This window comes from Hemitrygon akajei, chromosome 10 (genome assembly GCF_048418815.1).
Source record: "Hemitrygon akajei chromosome 10, sHemAka1.3, whole genome shotgun sequence".
In the NCBI taxonomy this organism is placed as follows: Eukaryota; Metazoa; Chordata; class Chondrichthyes; order Myliobatiformes; family Dasyatidae; genus Hemitrygon; species Hemitrygon akajei.
The window spans coordinates 162832981-162858898 of NC_133133.1; the positions used below are offsets into that span (position 1 = coordinate 162832981).

Here is a 25918-nt window from a genome sequence, read left to right on the forward strand (position 1 = left end):
GCACCTAATGGCCCAGATCATTCTCATTTTCAGTCAGCAGCTCTGTAGAGCTCCACTGAATTATATCCTTGGGTGGGCGAGTGCATTCCTTGCAACAGTGCAACAACACAGAAGCTGCTGCTGGCTTTCCAATTGTAGAAGTAGACATGAGTGAGCTTTGCTATCTATGACAGACGGACAGTCACGGCAGGGAAGTCTGGATTTTGATGTATCCTACAGGACCACACTGGAGGAGGAGGAGAAGTGGAGAGGGTCAGTACACTTAGCACTCCTGGGTGTTACTATTTCAGAGGAACTGTCCTGGACCCAGCATGTAAATGTAATTGCAAAGAAAGCACGCAGCGCCTCTACTTTCTCAGGGGTCTGCGGAGATTCAGCATGACATCAAAAACTTCCAGAGTTTATTGGAGAGCGTATTGCCTGGCTGCATCACAGCCTTGCATGGGAACACCAATGCCTTTGAACAGAAAATCCTACAAAAGGTAGTGGATTCAGTCCAGTGCATCACAGGTAAAGCCCTCCCAATCATTGAACACATCTACCCGAACCGCTGTTGTAGGAAAGCAGTGTCCATCATCCTAGATCTTCACCACCCAGGGCATCCTCTTTTCTCACTGCTGCCATCAGGTAGAATGTACAAGAGCCTCAGGACTCACACCACCAGGTTTAAGAACAGTTACTACCCCTCAACCATCAGGCTCTTGAACAAAAGGGGATAACAATACTCACTTGCCCCATCATTGAAATGTTCCAGCAGCCAATGATCTCACTTTAAGGACTTTTTATTTTACATTCTCATTATTTATTGCTATTTATTTATATCTGCATTTGCAGAGTTCATTGTTTTCTACACTCTGGTTGATCTTTCTTTGATTATGGTTACTATTCTATAGAGTTGCTGAGTATGCCCGCAGGTAAAAGAGTATCAGGATCGTACGTGGTGATATACATGCACTTGGATAATAAAATTTACTTTGACCTTTGATACAAAAGGATTGTCTAGCCATGGGGATCATTTGGGTGGGGAGGCGAGCTGATTCAGCACAAATCCTCCTGTTGTTGGAAGGAGTTCTACAAAGGGAAGTAAGAACGCTTTGCAACAACAGCGATGATGCACTGATACCGTACAAGGAATGCGTCAGTCATGACTGGAATTCAGTAACCATACATTTATTACAAATTGAAAATGAGTTCACATCAAGTGTCAGCAACCAAAATTATGCTCAAGAACCACTTCTCACACAGTTATATCAACTCATCAACATGGTACAAGGTGATGCTACTTAACAGGAAGAATGAGGAGGAATAATACAGAATAAAGGATATTGTTCTACAATGAGTGCAGAAGCAGAGGGACCAGGGATATGGGTGCAATCATCATTGAAAATGGCAAGGTAGGTTGAGAAAGCAGCTGATAAGGCACACACAATTCTAAACTTAAATCAACAAAAGAACAGAGTATAAGTCACAGAAGTCATGCTAAGCCTTTATAAAACAGTGATCCAGCCTCAAGGGAAATATAGTGTTCAACTCTAGTTGCCTCTGTCTAAAAAAAACTGTGAAGATATTACAAAGGGTCCAGAAAAGATTTTCAAGAATGGTTCCTAGGGTGATATTATAAGGATAGATTCGAGGGAAGGACTGCCTTCTTTAGATAAGCATGAGGGAAGATTGAATAAAAATACATAAAATGGCGAGAGGTAGGGACTGAATAGATAATGGAAGGCTCCTCACTAGCAGATGGTCTTGGACTAGAGATCACAGGTAAACAATATAAAGGCAAATGAAATTCGGAGTGCAATAAAGAGAATGGCTTTTTTTAAAAAGAACCCAGTGTGTGGTTGGAATCAGGAATCCACTGCTTGTAAAGTGGGCGAGGAAAGTTCCATTGAGGCCTTGAAAAGAATATATATGTGGAACTGGTGAACTGCTCTAGGAGAGAGATGATATGGACTCCTGCCCTAAAAGCATTCAATGATTTCCAATGGAAAAGCAGAGCTATTGTTACATGCTATGGTATTAATGGATTAAAGTGGAGAACAACATTAGAATTAATGGCTTTTCTTAACACTGAAGTGGGGCCCTCTGATACATTAAAATGGAAATACATTTTAACAGCAGCTTCACTTCACCTGGTATTTCCTTTCTCTGCAAGTGAAGTTGCCGAAGGTCTTTGTTGCCTATTAACAGCTTTTCTCACAAAGCTTTTTGTCCACTTCATTCTTGCAACAGAGTCTGATGAGCTATTTGCAATGTTAGCACTTTTTACACTCTTCACATTTAAACTCCTGCCACCATCCACTGCGTACCCAAGTCCTCCCTGGAACCTTGCTGTCACCTTTGTTCTTGCCTGCTTTGTCAAAAGAGAGTGAAGCTTGAGCAAGGTTGTAATAACAGAATAAAAGACAAGCTTATAAATAAAGCAAGTGATTTGACTTTGCAAAATATGACACTTGTAGGAGCAGCAACCCCAATATTAAATCTGGGAATTAAAAGCTCCTCAGTGTAGGAGTGAGAGCAAGTAGCGTATAGTTCTAGTTCAGATCTGATTAGTGTTATGGTCCTTACCCTTGGTAACCTTCCGGTATTTGCATGGACAAGATGAATAGGTGGTACAATTAAAGTGGTCAAGATGATTTGTAGATGGAGGAAAGTTAAGTCCCCCAGTGTGATAGTCTTGGAAAAAGGGGTACCATGTTCAAATTTGAGCTCACACGGCAGTGGAATTAAGTGCTAGTGAAATCTAGAACAGTCTCCCACATGAGATCATTAAAGCCAAATCAATGAAATATCTTGCAACAGAATTTGTTCAAAGAGAATATTAACAGATCATAAAGTTAAAGCAAGATTAGACAAATTCCGCTAAGTCCCCAAAAAGGCTTGGAAGCTAATGGGAGCTACCATCAAGTGGGTGGTACACAGAAATCTCATGTCCCACACAACTAGATTTAAGAACAGCTACTTCCTTTCAACCCTTCTATTCTTGAAGCAATGGGCAAAACCCTAATCACCAGAGATTCGCAACACTATGACCACTTTGCAAGAAAATTGACTTCTTTGTCCTAATTGTGTTGTTTCTTCTAAAAATTGTGTACAACTTGTTTTTTCTGTTTCTGTTTCTACGGTGCTACGTGCCTCCGATGTTACTGCGAGTACTTTTCCCACTGCATACATCCATGCATACACGTACTTCTGAATATGAAATAAACTTGGCTTTAAATAAGCTAGCTTGCTTCGTTTCAAAGAACCTAAGAACTGTGAATGGGCCAGCTCAGTGTATCACATCTACAATGGCTGCTTTGAAAGAACTATCCAATTGCAGCGCCATTCCCCTGCCATTTCCTCCTGGCCTAGCAAATGTATTGCAATGGATTTCAAAATTCTCACTGGCATTCGGGGGATCACAGTCCATCATTCATTGTACTTCTCTAGCTGCTTTACATTCTTCCCTCCCGAAGCAATATTTTGTTAGCCAACAGGCAGCTGAACAATTACCATTGGTTTTACACACCAGCCAAAGTTGAATTTCATAACTGATGCTGCGACAGCTTATTTAAGCTAACTTGGCATGAAGGAATGGCCGGTGCATGAGCAAGTCGAGCGATGCATGAGCAAGCCAAAATTCCAACCGTTCAGATGAGTGGGTAACTGTGTAAATAATCTACCTTTTTTTAAAATGGTGTATTAAAGTAACATCCAGATGTTTCCTCTGCAGTGTTATGTGCAGTGTGGGAATAATCCAAATTCCATTGTGATTTTTATTTAATCTCAAAACAGGGTGTAAAATTGCAATTATCAGAAAAAAGATCATAATACAGGTTAAGGCCAGAAAATCAAAAGGACTTGTCACCCTTCTCAAATTGCAGCCTTTTCTTCCTTTAAATATTATTTTGCCAAGAAAAGCAAGAACAGAGGACTTTACAGAAATTTTAGTAAGGAGTAGGATTAGAGGGTAACATATACAAGCCAACTGGTGAAGAGCTGGGAGGAAAATTGCAAAGCACAAGAGCATTGGAAATTAGGCATCCGTTAGTCTTGTGAGACCATGGATCTGCGCCTTGGAAGGTTTCCAGGGCGTAGGCCTGGGCAGGGTTGCATTGGGGATCGGCAGTTGCCCAAGCTGCAGGCCTTCCCCTCTCCATGCCACCGATGTTGTCCAAGGGAAGGGCACTAGGACCCAAGCAGCTTGGCACCGGTGTCATCACAGAGCAATGTGTTGTTAAGTGTCTTGCTCAAGGACACAACACGCTGCCTCAGCTGAGGCTCGAACTAGGCCACGCGCCAACACAACATTGGAAATGGCAAATAGAAAAAGACGATATGAGACCCACTCAGCAGTTCAGGAAGAGAAATGATGACCCTCATCAAAAATGGAAATGACGATTTTACAGACTGCGGGGAGGGTGGAAAGAACAGTATCCCCAATAGTGTGTAAACCAATGTTTTCTGCTCTATAGATACTTCCCACACCAATGCATTAAGCTTTCTCTTTTTTTTGCCCATAGTTTCCTCTCTACTGATCGGTCAGGGCTCTTCAACTGCACTTCCACTCTCGTTCATTCTCCACCCAGCGGACAAGCATAGGGAACCCCTACCCTCACCTTCTATCTCACCATTACAATATTAATCTTCTGCAAGATTTAACTGCAAATGTGTTCCCCTTTCCTGTCAGCATTCTAAATGGATTATTCCTTCTTGTGATGCCCGATCCACTCTTCCACTTCCACCATCATTCCCCTCCTCACAGCACATTCCCACGTAAACTCAGGAACCACTACGTCTGCCCTTTTACGCGCCACTTCCTTTCCCACCATGCGGAGACCAAGTCCTTCCAAGTGAGGCAGCAATTCACCTGCACTTCTTCCTTTTTAGCATATTAGCTTCAATGCCCTTGACACTGCCTTCAGTCCAATGGAGGCACCACTGGGGACTACTTTGCAAAGTGCCCACGGTCACTCCGCAGGGGTGGCCCCAAGTTTCCAACTCTCTTTCACTTTAATTGTCTATCCCACTCTGACCTGTATGCTTGCCCTCCTACTTTGCTCTGACAATGCCCAATGGAAATTTGACATGTGATGTCACAACTTTTACTGTGGTAGTCCGCAGTGCTTAAGACTTACTGTTCAGATAATCAACCCTTGGCACCACGGTGGTATAGCTAGTCAAGGTTTTATTGCACAACTGCAGTGAACCAGTCCCAATCCTGACCTTCGTGTGCAGTTAGTCTTTCCCCCATCACCATGTAAGTTTCTTCCAAGTGCTTTCCTTCCACATCCCATAATGTGGAATACAGGAGGGAGACTTAAATTTTGGCTGAGTGGTGTCATAACAACAATTTCTCACTCAACGTCAGCAAGACCAAGAAAGTGATTGTAGACTTCAGGAGAGGGAAACCGAGGGTCCATGAGTCAGTCATCGGAGGATCAGAGGTGGAGAGGGTCAGTAACTTTAAATCCCTGGGTGTAACTATTTCAGAGGATCTGTCCTGGACCCAGCATGCAAGCGTAATTGCGAAGAAAGCACAGTAGTTGCTCTACTTCCTTAGTAGTCTGCAGAGATTCAGCATGACTTCAAAAACTTTGACAAATTTCTACAGATGTGCAGTGGAGTATGTACTGACTGGCTACATCACAGCCTGGTACGGAAACACCAATGCCTTCAAACGGAAGGGTAGTGGGCTCAGCACAGTACATCATGGCTAAAGCCCTCCCAACCATCCAGCACATCTACATGAAACACTGTCGTAGGAAAGCAGCATCCTCCATCAGCGATCCCACCACCCAGCTCATGCTCTTTCTCACTGCTGCCATCAGGAAAAAGGTACAAGAACCTCACATCTCACAGCACCCGTTTCAAGAACAGTTACTGCCCCTCAACCATCGGGCTCTTGAACAAGGTAATAACTACTCTACTTGCCCCATCATTGAGATGTTCTCACGACCAATGATCTCACTTTAGGGATTCTTCATCCCACTATCTCATGTTCTCATTATTTATTGCCATTTATTTACATTTGCATTTGCACAGTTTGTTGTCTTCTGCACTCTAGTTGGTCTTTCATTAATTCTGTTCCAGTTACTATTCTATAGATTTGCTGAGTATGCCCACAGGAAAATGAATTCCAGAGTTGCATATAGTGACATATATGTACTCTAATAAGAAAAGTTACTTTGAACTTTGCAGGTTAGTGTGATAATTAAACACTGTAAACTCTCCTAGTGTGTGGTGAGTGATAGAATCTGGAGGGAATTTGCAGAGAATGAAGTGGGATGAGGGTGGATGGGTGCTTGGACAGCAAAGACTCAACAGATTGAAGGACTTTCTGATCTGATGGCTTCTTCCTTGTCTTCTAACAACAGCTTTTAAGGAAGTAATTGCTTCATTACTTTGGTTTGAAGCTATCATGAGCATTCCAGTCATTCTTCTCTACAGCCTAAAGAGCTTGTTTTCCCACTTTTCCATTTCTGATGAAGGGCTCTTGACTTGAAAAAATAAATTCCCCCGGATGGCGTTTGAGCTACCAAGTGCATTTAACATGCTGTGTTTGTGTTTTGAATTGCTAGTATCGACATTTTTTTTGGCTAAAATGAGCAGAATGTATTACGAAAGTAGTCTTGGATTAGAGTGTAGAATTGTTATTTAACAGAGCACTTGTAAAAATAGATATGACTGGGTAAACCCAACAAGGATTTATGAAAAGGAAATCATCTTTGATAAATATGAAGAGCCCTTTAACACAGAATCGGATAGGCAAGAGAAGTATCAGTAGACATGATACAGTATTTAAATATTTAAAAGCAGGTAATGGATAACAGTATATGAGGTTATTAAGATTAGGGCTCATGAATCTTAAAGTAACATATTAATAATGGTTTATGCATGACAAAAATGTGTGTCACTTTCAAGGGGGGGCAAACTATAAATAGTGGGAACCAATAATATTAGCACATGGACTTTGTCTAGTTATATAACCTTTTACTTAGCTGATAGAACCTGGTATAATGCGTCCAAGTTGTCAACGATATAAAATCAGCTGGGAAACTAAACCAAGGGGAAGAATGTATAAAAATAGATGAGTTGACTGGATAAAAACATTGTAACACAGGGAGTATAATAGGGAGCAATGTTGAAAAAAAGTAAAGTGGAAGCTTTAAATCAGAATGGTGGGAAAATGGCGGATGTTTAAATACACAGAAATCTGGATGGTCCGGGAGAGAAATCACAGAAAATTGATTTGATGTATAACAAAGTTAGTAAAGCAAATGTCTTTATTACCAGGGAATTTAAACAAAATAGGAATTTTAAATGCCTACAGTAGGGTCCTGGGTAGAAATCAGATATGCCGTTCAGTTTTAACCCAAGGAAGGAAATACTTCTCAAAGCTGACACAGTTGAGGTTGTCCAAACTCTTTCCTGGGACTGGGAGAATTGACCTTGGAGTTAAGATCGAGTTGGCAGGATTTACATTCTCTGATGTTTAGAAAAATTGGAGGAGCTCACACTTAAACTTGCAAAATTCTCAAAAGGCTTGGCAGGGAACATTTTCCGAACATGGTTTCCTGCTTAGAATTTAGGACGGAGATAAAATGAAATCTGTTCAAATTTTCCATAAGTTTTTGGTGATTATACAATGGATATGTTCAAGACTAAACAGAATTTTAGATAATAGCATGATTAAGGGACACATGGATGCTACAGAAATGTGCAATTGAAATAGATAATCACCTGCAATTTTATTAGATGTTTGAATGGGGAAATGGTGTGCTCATACCTTATGCTGTTTTCTTCGGTAATATATTTCAATTATCAGCTCAACTAGATCATTGTAAATCTGCACTATGCTGCAATTTGCAATAGGCCATATTAGAATCCTATATTATGAATTCAGTAAAGTTAGTTAGCAGATCAACATGCATCAATTGGTTTAGTATTTTAATCTGTCAGAAAATGCATTGACTTCTTTCCTTCTTAATTAATTTGTATGTGGGTATTTATTTACTTGGGGCTGCATAACCAAATACGACAAACAAAATAGGCACAAAAATCAATTTATGTGAGACTGTGTTTACTAAATACTACTCTGCTCACTAAACTGTGGTAAAGGGAACATCTTCATTTACTTATTATAAATTATTGCACTGGGATAAACCACACCACCAGCAGAAACATATATGATTCATAATAAAATTTTCTTTAAAACTCTGTCATCACATACTGTTTGGAACTTTGTTATTAATGGTCCATTGCATTGTCTCAAAGATGGGTTGTCCTCAACTTCACTGCTGCCCAAGCCAGTGTTATTTGAATTTGTTGATCCTTCTGCAGAATATTGCATATTTTTTCTAAAAAAAAACGGAAACAGATCTTCTTGTAGATTTCCGCTCAACTATTTTCCTTCCAGTATTTAAAAGTAAAACAGTTAAGATTTTATTTTATTTATACACAAATGTACCTTAGTACATTGTGCTGCATTTTTGTTATGGAAAAATGCAAAATTGAAATGTGCAAACCTTGTTGTACAGGTTTCTGAAAGACCTGACTTTCTTCCTTTTCTATTTCCTACACATTTTTCTTTATACGTCATATTATCACGATTCCCAGTCTTGTAACCCCTGCAACAAAATGTAAAAATATTGTATATTGTGAAATTCACAGTTGACAAATTCTGATATCATACTACACACACAAAGCCACCCACCCAATCACCCCATCTTTTGAAAGAAACACATCTCTTATTGGATTTCTAATATTTTGGTCACTGCAATATTTTTTTAAACTATATGCTGATGAATGTCTTCATAAAATCAAAGTAGTTCATTTTCAAGCTTTGTGTTTCTTATATTACTTCAAAAACAGCTTTTTTTTGTCTTCTGGTACTTTAGATGTTGACCTTGTTACAGCTGAGATAATATATCAAATCCTTAAGCTTAATATCTCAAATTTCCTTACAACAAAGGAGGCTGCACTACACCTCCTCAATTCTACTCTGAGTATTAAGTGTTCCCTTTAATCCCATGTCCTGTCATTTATTCTTCCCCACATCTCCTCCCCTCAGTTCTCATCCACCCATCTGAAACAGGAACAACTTAATGACCAAGTAACCTACCAACAGGTCTTTGGGATGTGCGAGGAAACAGATGCACTCAAGGGAAAACTAAGAATTTTCAGGAAGAATATCAAAATTCAAAGTAAATGGAGAAATTGCACATGGACAGCACCCAAGGTCTGAAAAGTGGTTTTAAGAGTGTGACGACAAGCTTGCTTGCTGCTGCCTCACAGTGCTGCCAGTAAAAAGACTGTTCAATAAACATTACTTTCCATTGTAAATTTAGTGATTGCCTTTAATTTGTTGATTAACCAACCTAATATCAAAAACTACAATCGAATTGAGTATGTTAAATTATTAATAAAAGTTCTCATATTTTCAGGGCCTAAATTTACACTTACCAGTACACAAGTTCAACACAATAAGAGCCCTGTGCATTAATTATTGAAATCAAACGAAGGCAAATGTGAAAAAGTAATGAGCTTTAATGTTGAAAGATAACAGAATTAAAAATAATTTCTGGTTTAAGAGATAAAGGCTAGTAAAGTAAATATTGAAACATTCCTAAAAGCAAAACGATGAAAATTCTGATCTATTTTCAGATTCGGTATAAGAGATGGAATTTCTTACCTTATTACCAATGGCAGATTGTTGGGCATGGGAACATAATCCCTCTGCCAATGAAATCCATTCAATTTAAGAGTTTTCTTCCTCGCCATAAAGTAGTCAGCAATATGAGAAATTGGCACTTGCTGTTCTTTTACATCATTCTCGTGAACAACAGCAGAGTTGATTTTTGGAAGATGTGGGATGGTCGTGTGCATGTTGGTTCTGTTTTCTGGAACACCGCTAGGAGGATACTTTGATGTAGCCAATAAGTCATCTAAAACATGTGTTTTTTATATTTAAAAAGTTGTGGAAAAAAAAAACAAGATCTGTGTTTCTTATTTCTACTAGGAAGCATACCTTTTATTCCCACAATCTCTAGAGGAATTGAAAAATGTTGCAATTCTGCCCATTTTCCTTAGCAATGAATTGGTAATTCTGCCCAGAATTGCACTGGAATCTTTTTCTTGGTGAATTTTCATACTTGCCACAACATTAAAATGTTTTATTTTATATTAAATGATACAAGTTTTTGACTCATTAGAAAACCTTTCTGGCTGCAGAGAAGCTCCCAAGCCCAGTTCCCATTCCAAGCTCACAGCCTGCATTATTCTTGTTTGCAAAATATTAACTACTCACCCAAGTACCTTTCAAATGCAATGAGGCTTCCTGCTTCAACCACCCATTTAGCAGTGAATACCAGGACAACAGCATTCCACAAGTGTTAGTAAAATTTCAAACCCCCCCCCCCCCGCCCCCCCCCCTCCTCTACAACTCCATATCGATTTGGACATAGGGATTAGAATTTTATATTGGAGCCTCTGGGGTACCGGGAAACAAAGCAAGGCAGCAAGGACCACAGCCAATGGCAAACCTGATTTGATATGTACACAGAAAAGACTGCAGTTGTTAGTTTCTAACGCAACACGAAGTGCTGGAATCAGGGAACATCTATGGAGAGAAATGCACAGTTAACATTTTGGGTCGAACAAAGGATCTCAACTTGATATGTGAACTGTCCATTTCCCTCCTTATTTGTAGTTTCACGTGCATGTAGAAGATAGTTAACTTCTACTTCTATCTGCAAAACCTGTCACAACCTGCACTTTTTTTATTGAAAGGGTGCAAGTTCAGAAAGCACCATTACTTCCGAACAGGATTTGTATGGCTTGTTACAGCCTTGGATGGGACTAGGAAAAGTGCTGTCATGCACAGTTTGCACTGGAGAGAAAGGGAGAGAGGTAGGGTCAGCACTGATTCACCTCAGTTGCCTGTGGTTGGGTATCTGAGGGAACAGTACAGGAAGTGTTGAGGATGTGTTTCAGATTGTCAGTGTGAGCTGTGTGTGGGGGGCAGGTTCTGCACAGGGTTAGTTCCGATGCTCAACTTCAGGGGATTCTTCTACTTCTTGCTTGTATACAAATCGGGGTGGATTCACAAGCTTGGCACAGCACAGAACTGGCTCCAAGCAGCTTTTGAGGGCTCAGCGGTTAACATTCTGGGTGTAATTTCTGTGACACTGTAATTTCCTTTGGGATCAATAAAGTGTCTATCTAATTTGTTTACTTTTTATCATTTGCACGATTTGTTCTTTTTTATCCGCACATTATGTATTTGACGGTCTTTTGTCATGTGGGTTTTTCTTAATGGGCTCTATTGTGTTTCATTGTTTTGTGGCTGCCTGCAAGAAGACGAATCTCAAGGTTGTATATAGTTCGAGAATAAAAATGTTTCATTTATATTTTTTGATCTTATGTGCCTGTGATGCTGCTGCAACTACGTTTTTCATTGCATTGTATGTGTGCATATGACAATAAACTTGCCTTTGACTTGAGTACTTGGAATGGTGTTAGCGGCTGGTGATAGTTGATCTATCCTGCTGGCTGTATTGTTGCCCGAGATTGGTGGATGTGTCATGAATTAGACGTTTAATTTAAAAGCCAGCATTTGCAGGTAAAATATTTTGCTTGTAATATTGGTCGGATGTGGTAATTGAGCCCTGCTTGAGCGTGAAGAAATGTGAAGGGTAGATTAATTTTAGACAGCAAAATTAGTGAAAAATGCATGGGTTTGATGTGTTTGGGAAGACATGGACTATGGGGTTGGAAGCTTGAGGTCCAATGAGGATGGGGAGACAGAAAATCCTCTCCAACTAAGTTTTGAACCTCTGGAGTTCTCCGGCATCGAGAATGTAGATACTCAGCTATTAATCATGAGGTAGTCACAAACTTTTAAAGGGACACTTTATTATAGGACAAATTAATTCACTTAGAGTCCATGAGTCATACACTATAGAAACAGACCCGTTGGCCCAACCTGACCATGCTGGTTGTATTGCCCAGTGAGCTATCCATAAGACTGTATTTGGACCCTAGCTTCATAAACCTCCCCTATCCATGTACAGTACCGTGCAAAGGTCTTAGGCTAGAGTGTCTAAGACTTTTGCATAGTACTGTGTTGTCAACTTGGAGCAGAAAGCGAGTTTGTAGATCTGACAGGAGCAAAGGATGTTGGGAATGGCAAGGGTGGAGTGCTGTGGGAGGAATGTGGGACAGGTAGTAGGGAAGGTGTGCCGGAGTGGGAGGGGGGAGGAGGCTGGTGAGGGTGCAGACACACCCAGCATTGAGACACCAGGTAAGGTCATTTGATTCCACACAATTCATTTATTGATCATTACAGAAGGCCTCTCTGGTGCTTCCTGCTCTCCTTCCTGTGTCTTCCCCTTTTCCCAACCATAATATCCCTCTTCCTGACCCTTTCCCACACTCAGTCCACAAAAGAAACCTAGATGAGAATCAGGTCTATCATCATTCACATGAGACAGTTTTTTGTACAATACATAAAATTACTACACTCTATACCTTACACATATACTCTATACACATATACTATATATGTGCCTAAGACTTTTGCACAGTACTGTACTTACCTAGATAGTTTTGTGTAATGAATTCTTAAAAAAGCACAGTATTTATATTTCAAATACAGTAAATCTCCCATTAATTGTTGATTACTATTGCAAGTGTAGTTAATCTAACAAGCCAATCCTGATATTTTCATAAGAATATGAAGAATGCAAGTACTTTAATTAGTCTCAAAGACAACAATGAACTGATTTCTGCAGGTAAAGTCACCTTGAGAAACTTACATAAAATTGAAAATTCATAAAATTCAACTTTACCTGAAACTCTCAACTTTCCCTGCGATTTTATTGGTCTTTTGTACAGTTTGATAGGATTCTGTGAATATGTTAAAATTTAAAGTTCAGTACTGTATTCAAATACTGAATCGTACCATTGAAAAAGTGCAACAAACAAGCTGAATAAGTCAGGAACAACACACACAAAATGCTGGGGAAACTCAGCAAGTCAGGTCAATGCTTGACCTGCTGAGATCCCCCATCAATTTTTGTGTGTGTTGCTCAAGATTTCCAGTATCTGCAGAATCCCTTGTGTTTTATAATAAGTCAGAAATGTGTATTTTATGCTGGTAGATATAGTCATTACTCACCGTATGAAATTTTGATAAATATATTTTAAAAGTAACCACAAAATTTAGTTGACGTAATATTCATCGTCAGTCTTTAGATAACTCTAGCATAAAAAGTATGATTTTCGTTTCAATACTAAATTTATTCTGAAAACGTGGATCTGATTTCACAACTGTCAGCTGAAGCCTGGGATGACTCTAGGTGCAGTGTTAATTACGGTACTAATTGTTAGAGACCTACAGTACTATCTTTAGTGACAAACAGAAATAATGTTAAAAAATGATACAGTAACCACACACCCCCAATGATATTGCATTAAAATTTAATATATTTCAACAGGAAAAAGTCTATTTTATAAAACTTATAATACAGTATTGCCAGAATTGAATTCCAAAATATTTTGCCGACATTATTAGGTAAATAATTTAGACTATTATTTCCACTTATAATCTAATAGGACTTACAGACATCTCCTTCAGCAGTTTTTGTTCACTATTTAAGTTAGTCTTCTCATCAACTCTCTTTTCACTTTTTCTTATAATAGTTTTAAGAATGTTGAAAATCTGATGGATAAATGAAGATGCAAAAATACAGCACTTTACTGAATTGACAAAGCAAAATTTCAAAAACAAAAAATACTAGCAGTGAGTAAGACCGCTCTTTACTGAATTGACAAAGTAAAGTTCAGTGAAATCATTTACAAGTCACTCAGTAATTTGCACTTTGGTAAGATTAAGAAATAAACTGGCTATTTGATGTACTTTGCATAATCCTTCCCCACATTTAGACCCGATTATTTATGAATACTGAGCCCCAACCACCTAAATGTAAATCCACATAATCTCTTAAAGAAACTTATTAAGTCTAATGTGGTTGAACCTGAGCTGTAGAATCTGTAACTTCTTCAAATAATTGGAATTTAAATATTCCCATTGTGAGAGCAGCAATAGTTTTTCTTGCATAGGCTCTGAGTTTAATAGTCTGTTCTAATTCATGTCATTCTGTAAGACCATAATAGGCAGGAGCAGAATTAGGCTATTTGGCCCATCGAATCTGCTCTGCCATTTCATCATGGCTGATCCATTTTCCTTCTCAACCCTACTCTCCTGTCATATCCCTATAACATTTCACACCCTTACTATTCAATAACCTATTAACCTTCACCTTAAATACACCCAATGACCAGGTCTCCACCACTGCCCGTGGCAACGAATTCCACAGATTCATCAACCTCTGGCTAAAGAAATTCCTCCTCATCTCTATTCTAAATGGACATCCCTCTATGCTGAAGCTGTGTCCTCTGGCCTTAGACTCCCTCACTATAAAAATATGCTTCAATGAGAGCGCCCCCTTCTTCTACATTTCAGTGAATACAAGCCCAAAACAATCAAACACTCTTCATACGGTAACATTAGTTCGTCAACAGCAGCAAGTAGGCTACCAATTCAAACAACACACCCAAAATGTTGGCGGAACACAGCAGGCCAGGCAGCATCTACAGGAAGAAGTACAGTTGATGTTTCATAGTCCTGACAAAGGGTCTTGGCCCGAAACGTTGACTGTACTTCTTCTATAGATGCTGCCTGGCCTGCTGCGTTCCACCAGCATTTTGTGTGTGTTGCTTCAATTTCCAGCATCTGCAGATTTCCTCGTGATTGAGGCTACCAATTCACCTGCTTTGTCATGGAGATTTTGTTAACCTCTTGGACGCTGCTGCAAACACCATGTCAAAGATTAATGTCCTTCAAGCAACCTGGCAGATATAGCACAAAAAGACTTGGTAGACAATCATGAGTAAAGGTTCTTCAGTTTCCCTTGCATTGTGCTCACTATGCCTAGGTACTTCAAGGTCCTGACAATGCAAGTTCCAAACATCAGCTGCCTTGAATAGGATTTTTATAGCAACCCCCCCCCCCCCCCCCGTAATTCAATGGAGTACCATGACACAGTATTCAATCGTCGTCTTGTGTTCCTTATTCACCAGGAATTTAACTGGTCTAGTCACCTCTATATCGTGGCAACATGAGCTGATCCAAGACCATTTGACTGGCAATCACACTGGAACACTTGCCAACTTCCTGAAAAATTGTAGTTCGAATAAAACGCCAGAAGTCCGACACCTCCCAGAACGAAACAGCTTGAAAATTGGCAGTCCTTCCATCTATAAACTGCACTGTGTTGTAGTTACTTGCCAAGGTCACTTATATCACAACCACTAAATCTGTAATCGCCAGTAATACGGAGGACAACAGGCAGATGGGAACACTATATTCAGCAAATTGAGCTCCAAATGACATACCATCCAGAATTGGAACAACTATTCTTCATGATCACCACAAACATGTCCTGAAGACCCTTCTGAAAACACTATGGAAAGGCCCTCACTAGCAGGGCTGCGGCAGTTCAAACTTCAGCACCTTCTCTAGGGCAACACTCAACTACAATCACATGCAGTAACTTCTTTTTGAAAACAGTTACAGACTTTCGAATCCACTTGAAATTCCACTTCCGGAAAACATTATGTTGTATTTTCATATTTAAACTTTTTAATGTGAAATATGGTATCTTCAGGTTTATTTCAGGTCCTGACGAAGCGTCTCGGCCCGAAACATCGACAGTGCTTCTTCCTATAGATGCTGCCTGGCCCGCCGTGTTCCACCGGCATTTTGTGTGTGTTGACTTCAGGTTTATGTCTGGTTGTGAACTTTAGTACTTTTCTATTTTACAAGGTGTGCTATGGTTTCGGCATTAGAGGAAGACTTATTTGAGACTCTTCAGCAGAAAGCTGCACTGTTATCTTGTTTCAAATCTAGAAGGGTGCTCATTGCTAGAGACAAATTTCCATGTCCAAGGTTATTAATGTAAGTGTGAATGCTGGGAAGGAGCTTTGATGTGATTTTGTGGTTGCAGATATGTCACCAAAATAGACCGATTTCGAAATAAGCGTTAAAAAAACAACTGTTCCTGTTCATCTTGCTACAAAATGCAAGGAAAACTGTTAATCTTTTCCTAGACTTCTTGAATATACTCTTCTCCATCCAACACAAATAGTTGCTAACATTTATTGTACACTACACTATATCCAGTAATTTTTCCACTTCATTCTGTGTTATATACAGCATTTTGGCAAAATGCTCTGTACTCACGTGGAAACAAGTGCCCCACGCTTCTCAGACCGAAAGGTTGGTCTAGCTTTACAAAAGCAGATGAGAGCAAGCTTCGGTGTAATTAATCTGCCGTCTAAACCCCAAAGATGTTAAAAACATAATTTTAGAATGGGGACAGCTGTTCGACCTACCTTTAAAATGTAACGTTGATTTAGCAGCAGCAGCGGATGCCACGATCACCTATTTCTGAGCAGAGATAATCGCTTGGGCACTTACTTAAACAATTGTTCAAACCCAAGCACCATCCTCGATAGGTCCCTTTCCACCCTGTACATTCAAATCACAGCGGATAAAACGTCGACGTTGCGAGATGACGGCTGCTGTGACATTTGTAAATGACTTCCAATAAAACCCGATCATCGGTTGGACCCAGTGCACAGAACATTTGCTAAACGCTGAGCATGATAGGTGTCTCATGCCCTCTGGTTACGCCTTCCATCATGCTGTGTATATTAGGGTGTTTTTGCGGGCATGGCCCCAGTTCAGCAGCGTGGCTTACGCTCCGCTGGACTTGCACTGTGTCGAACCTAGCTGTTTCAGAATCTTCCTACCAAATCCAACCGCATACCACCCAACAACGACTCCACCCACCGGAAAAGGCGCCTCATCTGTACCGTTCAACCGAAAACCAACTCTGCGGCAGAGAAGTTTATAAAAGTTTATATTTCTAAGTGTAGAGAGTATCGCGAGAGTCCGCCGTGCGGCAGTGTTTGTGCTGACCGCCAGAGGTGAGATTCCGTAGGGTCCAGCCGCCGGTGAGATCTAGGGGGCAGGAAGAGACCCGCGGGAACCACCTCCCACGGAGAAATATGCAGTGACTCCAAATCCAACCTACAATCCCGCATTAGACCCCACCAATACACACACAGTGCCGACATTCTACAATTATCTGACAAGCTCTTAATTTTGTGTAAGACAAAGTTCAAAGTCGGGAGGAATATTCGGGATAGAACTGAGAGCGTCAAGCCCAAACATCCAAAAACACACAGAAACCCTGGGTACGCGATCGAAGAATGCTAAACCCCTGCCCTCCCTCCCAGATCAGGCACCACCTTCCCGGTGATTTACCGCACGTCTTGACAGACCATACTGAAAGCAAAGCGAAAACAGATCCACAATTCCAAGGGACTGCCCAAGACAAATATAACTAATTTAACTAACAAACTCCAGACTGTTACAATAAGCTTTTCTAATATACCAATTGTGAAATACCTTTAAGTTGACCAACATACACTCTGCGAGATTGGCATTTATTGACTCAGTTCTGCTAGAATGCCCTGTAACCCTCTGGACTTTAGAAAGCTACTGACAGACGCAACATTGATCAAATCCTAGTCGCCTCTCGTTCGCTTTGGGCGTGACCGTCCGTCAGTCACATACTATACCCTCGAAGCAGGAGCAAACGTGCCGTAAGAAATTGAAAAGCTGGAGGTGTATACAGGTTGTGCACCCCTTACCTGAAATGCTTCGGACTTTTGAGTATTTGCATTTATATAATGAGATAGCTTAAGGATCTCATCCTTGCTATCCCTGCAAGGATCCCTGCTAAACACAAAATCCATTTACAGTATATTACATTTACAGCTTATATGGTACATATATCCTGAAGGTAGTTTTATTTAATATATGTAATAATTCTGTGCATGAAACAATGTGTACATTGAACCACCAGAAAGGTAAACGATCACGACCTCGGGCGCCCAGGTGGACGGTCAGTAGATGTTTGGCGTTGCCATCATTCCCGACTCGAAATTTACCGACATGTAAGCAGTCCAGTCTTTGTCTTACACACCAGCACCTAACAGTAATTATTGCATACCATTAATATAATTAAGGTAATACACACAAAATGCCGGAGGAACTCAGCAGGCCAGGTAGCATCTGTGGAAAAGAGTAAACAGTCGACATTCCGAGCCGAGACATTTTGTGAAACCGGCTGGTGAAAACCAACTGGGCCCTTTCTCTATTGTCTGTGGTGAGTCTTCCCAGCACCCTGTGGAATTTTCCATTTCATGTCAGCGTTCAAAAACAAATTAGGATTTTGGAGATTTTCGGATAAAGGGTTCTCAGTCTGTACTCGTTTCTTGTCTCCTAAAGTTATTAGACAATGAATAAAGTAAAACTGTCACCACTACCACCACCCCCGTTATGTCTCTCCAACATTTTCAAAGTTATTTTTGCATTATATTCAGAGTAATTGTTTAGCTTTTTAAAAAAAAGCATCCTCAATGTCACAAAACCATCGCAGTGCTCCGGACTTGAACTTTTGGGAAGAGGAAGATAAGATCTTAAGATATAGCAGCAGAATTAGGCCATTTCTCCTTGTCTCCGTTTTAAATATACATCCCACTAGTCCCCCCCCCCCCCAACACTGCAGGGACAGACCCTCCATCTCCACGCTAACCAGGCCTTTCAACAACTGATAGGTGTAAGATGGCAGATAATAATAGTCAATCCAAGCTATACCAACCCATCCAGATAACCACATTTCAATTTCAATTTATAAGGTAGAGCACTGGCCACAATAAACATCACAGCTGTAGCAAACACTATTAAAATGTGTCCTCATGGTAGATAACTCAAGTAAATTTATTATGAAAGTACATACATGAAACTATTCAGCCCTGAGATTCATTTTCTGTGGGCATACTCAAATCTATAGAAAAATAGACATAACAGAATCAATGAAAGGCACCCCAATTAGGGTGTTCAACCAGAGTGCAAATAAAGAAAAATTAAAATAAATAAGCAATTAATATCCAGAACCCGAGATGGAGAATACTTGAAAGTGAGTCAATTGGTTGTAGGAACATTTCAATGATGGGACAAGTGAAGGTTATCTCCTTTGGTTCAAGAACTTGAATGTTGAACAACTGTTCCTGAACCTGGTGGTGAGTCCTGAGGCTCCTGTACCTTCTTCTGTTCAATGCTTGGAAGGGCTTTACCAGTGACAGACTGGGCCATATCCACAACTTTTTCTAGGATTTTTCATTCAAGGGCATTGGTGCTTACAGCATTACAACTAGCAACCACAGACACATGGACAGTTAATGTACCTATACCAGAATCAGCAAAACACCATGCATAGTTCATATACTTGGCCAAGCAAAACTCATCTTTTTTGTGGAGATCCACCAGCTGCAGAATGACACTGCATTTCACTCTTATTCCTTAAGGTATACAGTTATTAGTGACACGCTGATATGTATATTATGTATAATCCAGATAAATTGTAACAGATTCATTTAACCAAGATGCAACTCAAATATACATCCTCTAGCATTTCATAAATTCAGTGATCACTTACCAGCCTTACAAGTTAGAAAGAAAAAGTGGTGTGACAGCAAAAGGGAAATTACTCATGGCTAAGGTACCTAACTACTTTACATCAGTCTTCACCAACGATCATATTGCTGGAATCTCACCAAAGGAAGTTTTAATTGAGGTTTTGGATGGCTAAAAATGTTTACTTAGGGATAGTAGTACATAAATTGGATAAAGCACCCAACACAAACAAAATGGATTCTGGGTTGCCATGTGCAGGGAGAAAAGAATTGTACAAGCCCCAGTCATAAGCATCAATAGATTCAGGAATGCTACTAAGAACCAGAATGTTGGAAACATTGCAACACACACAAAATGCTGGTGGAACGCAGCAGGCCAGGCAGCATCTATAGGAAGAAGCACTGTCCTGACAAAGGGTCTCGGCCCGAAACGTCGACAGTGCTTCTTCCTATAGATGCTGCCTGGCCTGCTGTGATCCACCAGCATTTTGTGTGTGTTGTTTGAATTTCCAGCATCTGCAGATTTCCTCGTGTTGGAACATTACCACCTTACAACCAGAGCACATGAAGTTCAATCAATGTGGGAAAGTTCCGAGAAATAATTATCAGAAGTCACATGAAAAATGGTACAAAGTATCTGAAGTGACATGACAATTTGCTTTGTATAAAAATGGGCAGTGATTTAGAGTCTGAAATGTACTGCCAGTGGCAGCTGTAGTCACAAATTAAATTGCTACATTCAAATACTACTTTAATTATATTTGACCAAAGGGACAAGCATCTTTAAAGTGTTCTCAAGCCACAGGCAAATACAGCATTAATTTTCCATCTGTACTTGCCCAAGATGTTAATTACTGTAGCTTCAGGAGGTAACTTATCAAGAATGAGGACATTCTCAAAGTACTTAGTTTTGCTCAGCAATAGAAGAATGGGAAAATTGATGATTGAAGTTCCTAGACCTTCCAAGTGAAAAAAGTCAAAGGTTTAGGAACCAATTAAGAAACCAAGGAGTACAGTATTTTCTATACACAGTATGAGTCAGGACATCCAATGTTTTGATTAGTGAATGAGTATTGCCTCATATATCATTTTTGAAATAATAAATTGAACCCCTTGGCATATGACATGAGAAAGGAGATTTTGATATGCACTGTTCAACAATCACTGCATCAGAACAAAAAGTAGCTTAAAGGGATTTTTCCCCACACAACTGACAACACTGAAGTATATTCGTTCTGATCAAGTCTGTAGATGTGAAGTATCTTAGTATGTACAGATGTGCCAAAGATGGTGAAATTCCAGTTAAATCATGAAATTCAAGTTCCTTTTTTCCCCCTCCATATGTTCTTAATGTGTACAATTATATTAAGAAATGATCCTATGTTGTAACTGGACAGATTTTAAAACAGCCATTCATTCTTTCAAAACATTTATTTAATATTTTGTGAAGAAAACATGCATTGGCCGTGAACTACAACTCAAAAGGTCAATTCTTTCTCTTATTGTTGTAAGCAGATCTGTATTTCCTCGGCTGTTAGCAGACCAAAAATTTGAACCAAATTAAACACATCAGCAACAAAATGTACACATCCCAACATACTAAATCCATACTCACCAAAAAGAATTGCAAATCTCTGGACAGACAGTTAAAGTGAATAAACCAAAGACATTAATGCATATTTCAGAACCACCAGTAGCATCAATGAATGCTACTAACAAACAAAATTGTGACTTCACAGAATGTTAAATTCTAACATGTACAATTTAGCAGATTATAACAAATCCATTTCCATCTTTGCACTACTCCCCCCTCAAAAACATTACTGATCATCATTAATGCAACAAGTAATATTTAAAATACCTGCTGTACAAAACACAATAACAATCTGGGGAAGTACAGGTCCTTGTACAAAGAAGCAAAAGTGAAATTATAATCTGCAGTTCAGAGATAAATGAATGAACCCATGCACTTCCACTCAAATAGTATAAATTAAATGTAATCCAGTCTTAGAAACTAATCTTGGATCAAAACCTTAGCTGCACAGCAAGTTTATTTGCAATGCTGAATTTAAAAATAGCAAGTTAGAAAAAAGTTGTTCCCTCTCTTCTCATCTAATCCTAAAGGGGAAAATGGTATTATAATAGATTTGCTACTAATAAACAGTTATCTCTTTAAACAAAACAGATGTTTGGCCATTAATGAAAAAGCCATTGTAGCCACTTGAAGCAAACAAATCTGTTTGACGGCAATACAGAACTCTATTCAAGTTGGCCATTAGCTTACAGAATATGGCTATTTAATTTAAATTTATTTATCAAGGTATTAAAGAACAAGCCCTACCACTCAATGTTAACACTGCAATGGAAACTAGGAAATCACTGGAAATATGTAATAAATCATTTGTTTGTAGTGGAGTCATCTTCTGAAATGTAGATAAATTATATACACAAGGTGTAACAAATGACAAATGCAACATTCTTAGAATTTGTATACCTAAAGTAGAATTAAGAACAGTATGACTTTCCCTTATGCGTCACAATTTTACTCCCACCCAAATGAACAAGCACATACCCAATCTAATTTTCTTCCACATCACCTGTACCATTCAAAAACAGCCTCTCTAAAGTCATCTTTCTTAATTTCCACCTGTCTTCTTCATTACCCTTAAATTCTTGTTTAATGTCTTTTAATTTGTCAGAAAACCATGTGGGAGGTTTTCTGACATGAAGTACTTAAATGCAAGTTGTTACCTGAATCAAGTTAAGCTTAGTATTTTTCAATACCTTATCCATTCATTATGGCTCCAGCAATCAACAAAATAAGCATATATATGCCAAGATTCCTAAATAACACAGATTGAATAAAGAAATTCAGTTCAAGTAAAATTGATGACCCCATTATTCAGATGTGCAAGATTGCCTTTGCAAAATTGCTTTAAGGAATGTATAAATTAGTATTTACTCCAATGCTGTGATCAGCCAGACTAAAATGAGACTTCTCAAGTTAATGTCATTGTATTAGAATTGGACCGAATCTAGAACTTCAGTGCAGATTTATTAGACTCAACTTGGAAAAAAAACTTCTTGAATGTATAAGAGTAAATTTTTAAAAAGGCTTTAGTGGTGCAGAGAATATGTTGAGTTCACAATATAGATTCTAAATAAAAATACAAATTACATGGAATGTTTAGGGAGTATTGAAGCATTCATGGAAATAATTGTGTTATTTCAAGAACAGAAAGTACGAATCTACAATTTAAGAACTGTCATTTTAATATAATAAATTTCCACAATGCAGAGTTCTTTAACTATTGTTTAGCAAGCTGAAACAAACAGTAGACAGATAAACAGACCTTTCATCCTTACAAAATATGTCAAACAATAAGGTGAATGTCATGAAGTCTCCTTAATGATCATCTCCCAGGAGTAAAGTTCAACATTTATATTCCAAATTCATTCATTCAGCGCACCAGTATCTTTACTGCATATCTATACACAATCTACTTCTACAATTGTTTTACCTTTTTAAAATACTGCTGAATTGGATGTGGTATGACAATGAAAAATTCTGTGAAATTTACACTTTTTCCCACTTTTAACTACAAGGACCGTTTGGGTTAAACACTAAAAAAAAGCAACAATAAACAAAAATGTATTTCCATGAAACTAAAAATAAATTCATAAGCTTAAAGCTCAAAGTACAGATTATTTTTTTGCTTGTGTACTGACTGAAAATCCAGTGCATTACAACAATAAAATTAGAGTTTCCTTCTTTGGAAGAGAAGAGTTAGGTAGTGTCCATCGACTCCAAGCTAGTAGAAGATGAGTCCTTCTGAATACTCTCAAAGATAGCTGCCAGTTCAGGGTTGGAGCTTATTTGAGACTGAAACTCACTCATGAGTGGACTTTTCTCGGCTTCTGGAATGGTCAATAATGCTGCAACTGCCCTCATTGCTGAGCGTTTCAGTTCATCTTGCTTCTCAAACTCCTGTTTGACTGAATTGGCTTTTACCTGATAGAGGAAATATCACTAGAGTAAGTATTCTGAACATTCTCCAGAGATTCTGTTTTAACTTTAAATGTTGTTCAGATCAAATTAATACAAATATATCCTCCTTCAGAGACTTCAGTACAAAACTCTAGTCTGATACAGCCAGTGCAGAACTGAGAGACAACGACTGAAGAGCTGGGGAATTACCCTAGGTATCCTGATCAATATTTATCCTGCAACATTCTTATCATATTTCTTCTCGTAAAAGCTTGCCATGCATAAATGCACAAGTCATCACAAGGTTGTAAAGGGAATTGCATAATTATATTAATTTTCAAAATTGAGCTGGTTTATAATTCAACATATTGGATGATAAATTTATTTCTGGGTTGTAGAGAAGAATAGTAACAGGAGGGAAAAGAGCAAATAATATATTGACAACATTCCTTTGGTTTAGGATGAAGCATGCCCGATGATATTTGTAAGGAGAGTATCAGTGTACATTTTGCCTCAGAGAATGCTTTCCAAGTTTAATGATCACATGTTCAGTTTTTCAGCCTTGACTGCAAGTTAGTCTTGTTCATCCAGCACACACCAATTTAACTTTTGAAATTAAAGCCTTAATCTTAAAAAGTAAAATTATAACACTATCACCATCCTCTAATCCAGTCAGAATTTGCAATTAGTCCTATGAAAAAATAATATCATTTGTCATACTCCTAGCATAAAATGACTTGACATTAAAGAAAAATAAAAACCAACTTTGGTATGTTTGAATTGTCAATTCAAACCAGATTAGCATGATGTTTTCCAAAATATCTACCTTTTGAATGAATATCAATTTAAAAACCACAATCTGTGGACACTTTCATCCAAGTTAACTAATTACATAATTTCTTTGACATACATTTAAGTCACTGGAGGATTAAGCTCTGGTCAATACAGTAGAAATCAAAATATCTTTAGGCAAAAACACCAATACTCAGATTAAGCACTATTACAGAATGCCAGGACTAAGTAATTCCTTACTTGCCTATGTTAGAAAACCAAGAATACAATTACATTCATGTTCAGCAAAACATAATCCAATAACCTTTATTACCAAAGTAACTTTTATGCACATCATCCTACCTTTGTTGTACATGTAGCACGTAAAGGTTCCACCAGCCTGTCCAACCTCTGCAGAACTGCACTTGGACAAAGAGTTGACAACCGTACTAACATCAAGAAAGTCAGCATCTGTCAAATAAAAAGTAGGTTTCTACAGAGCTCTACTGACAATGATTTAATTAACCAGTCTTTAATTTATTGTTTGGTTTTTAAAAAACACAATCAGTACACAAAATTCCTTTTACTTTATTTTACTGTTATTGTGTACCTGAGCCATGAGTTAAACACTGATATTTAGGCACGACAATGAATAGTTATTTTACGTCTTATCTTTAAATGGACCAAATTTTAAACTGTCCTTCACACACCATGAAAGGGAAGCAAAATAAACAGATGGTTACATTATCTTTATTCCCCAATATCTGTGGAAAACTACACATTAGTGAACATTTTCAAAGGCTGAAATAAATATTTAACACTGGTGACAACTGCAAAGTAAAATACCCATCAACTTTTGCTTCAGACAGCTGCTAATCATTATTGGAAAATATAAATGAGATTCAGGTTATTACCTTGATATCATAGTGGTCCTTGAGTCCATCTTCAACATGGTTTAGAAATTCAAAAATGTCTAATCTGTCAAGACAGCTATCTAGAAGTGTGTACATACATTCAAAAGCTGCTTTCCTAATATCTAAACCGTCATCCACAGTGTGCTTGAATGGTCCCATTTCCACCTGTCAAACAACAGACAGAATACGACAAAGCCTGGCTTAGATGTACAAATTTTATAAAATTATTGCAGTCATTTAAAATTAAATATACAAACCTCTCTTATTAATTCCTTTCTAACTTTTGTTTCATTGTAAAGGTGAGGAAGAATAGTATCCAAGAGATCTCTTATTAATGATGGTTTATTATGTGCAGCTGAATTGAAAGTAACTAAAGCTACTCTTCTAACATTGAGATCTGGATCCTCCAATGTTTTTAGGAAATCACCTGAAAAAGCAATTTAGACAAAAATTAATGCATTATCTACAATTTTTTTGGTCTTTCCAAAAATCACTAGAGTGCTATCATAAATCCAAACTCGAAATAGTCACATACCCAACTCTCCCAAGTAATTTCTGGCATCCATGGTCAGATTACAATTGCAGCAGAGACTTCACTTGCACTCTTACATTAGCCAATAAGTTAATCAACTGAAATCTGCAGGGAGGACCA

The 25918-nt window shown here is 38.6% G+C and overlaps 2 protein-coding genes across 9 annotated transcripts in view; both read right to left on the bottom strand.

Annotated features, from left to right (window-relative positions):
- LOC140734896 (uncharacterized) overlaps positions 1-17582 on the bottom strand; it is a 114021-nt gene extending 96439 nt beyond the window's left edge. For 4 of the 7 annotated variants that reach the window (XR_012100636.1, XR_012100635.1, XM_073059567.1 and 1 more), the window contains exons 1-7: positions 17522-17582; positions 13607-13705; positions 12834-12891; positions 9677-9929; positions 8511-8612; positions 8216-8342; positions 2133-2353 (exon numbers count right to left, since the gene is read on the bottom strand). Coding sequence is in view for 5 of the 7 variants with exons in the window: in XM_073059567.1 (XP_072915668.1) it covers positions 2133-2353; positions 8216-8342; positions 8511-8612; positions 9677-9929; positions 12834-12891; positions 13607-13705; positions 17522-17539 (878 nt within the window). In the remaining 2 variants the exon portion in view is untranslated. Of the gene's footprint in view, positions 1-2132; positions 2354-8215; positions 8343-8510; positions 8613-9676; positions 9930-12833; positions 12892-13606; positions 13706-16440; positions 16912-17521 lie in introns of those variants that run through there. The other 3 variants (XM_073059564.1, XM_073059565.1, XM_073059566.1) reach the window with 3 other exon arrangements.
- A 3427-nt stretch (positions 17583-21009) lies between these two features.
- Positions 21010-25918, bottom strand: part of cand1 (cullin-associated and neddylation-dissociated 1) — a 39879-nt gene continuing 34970 nt past the window's right edge. For both annotated transcript variants that reach the window (XM_073059569.1, XM_073059568.1), the window contains exons 12-15: positions 25524-25693; positions 25267-25431; positions 24716-24823; positions 21010-23605 (exon numbers count right to left, since the gene is read on the bottom strand). In XM_073059569.1, coding sequence (XP_072915670.1) covers positions 23381-23605; positions 24716-24823; positions 25267-25431; positions 25524-25693 — 668 coding nt within the window. In that variant the 3' untranslated portion in view covers positions 21010-23380. The remainder of the gene's footprint in view (positions 23606-24715; positions 24824-25266; positions 25432-25523; positions 25694-25918) is intronic.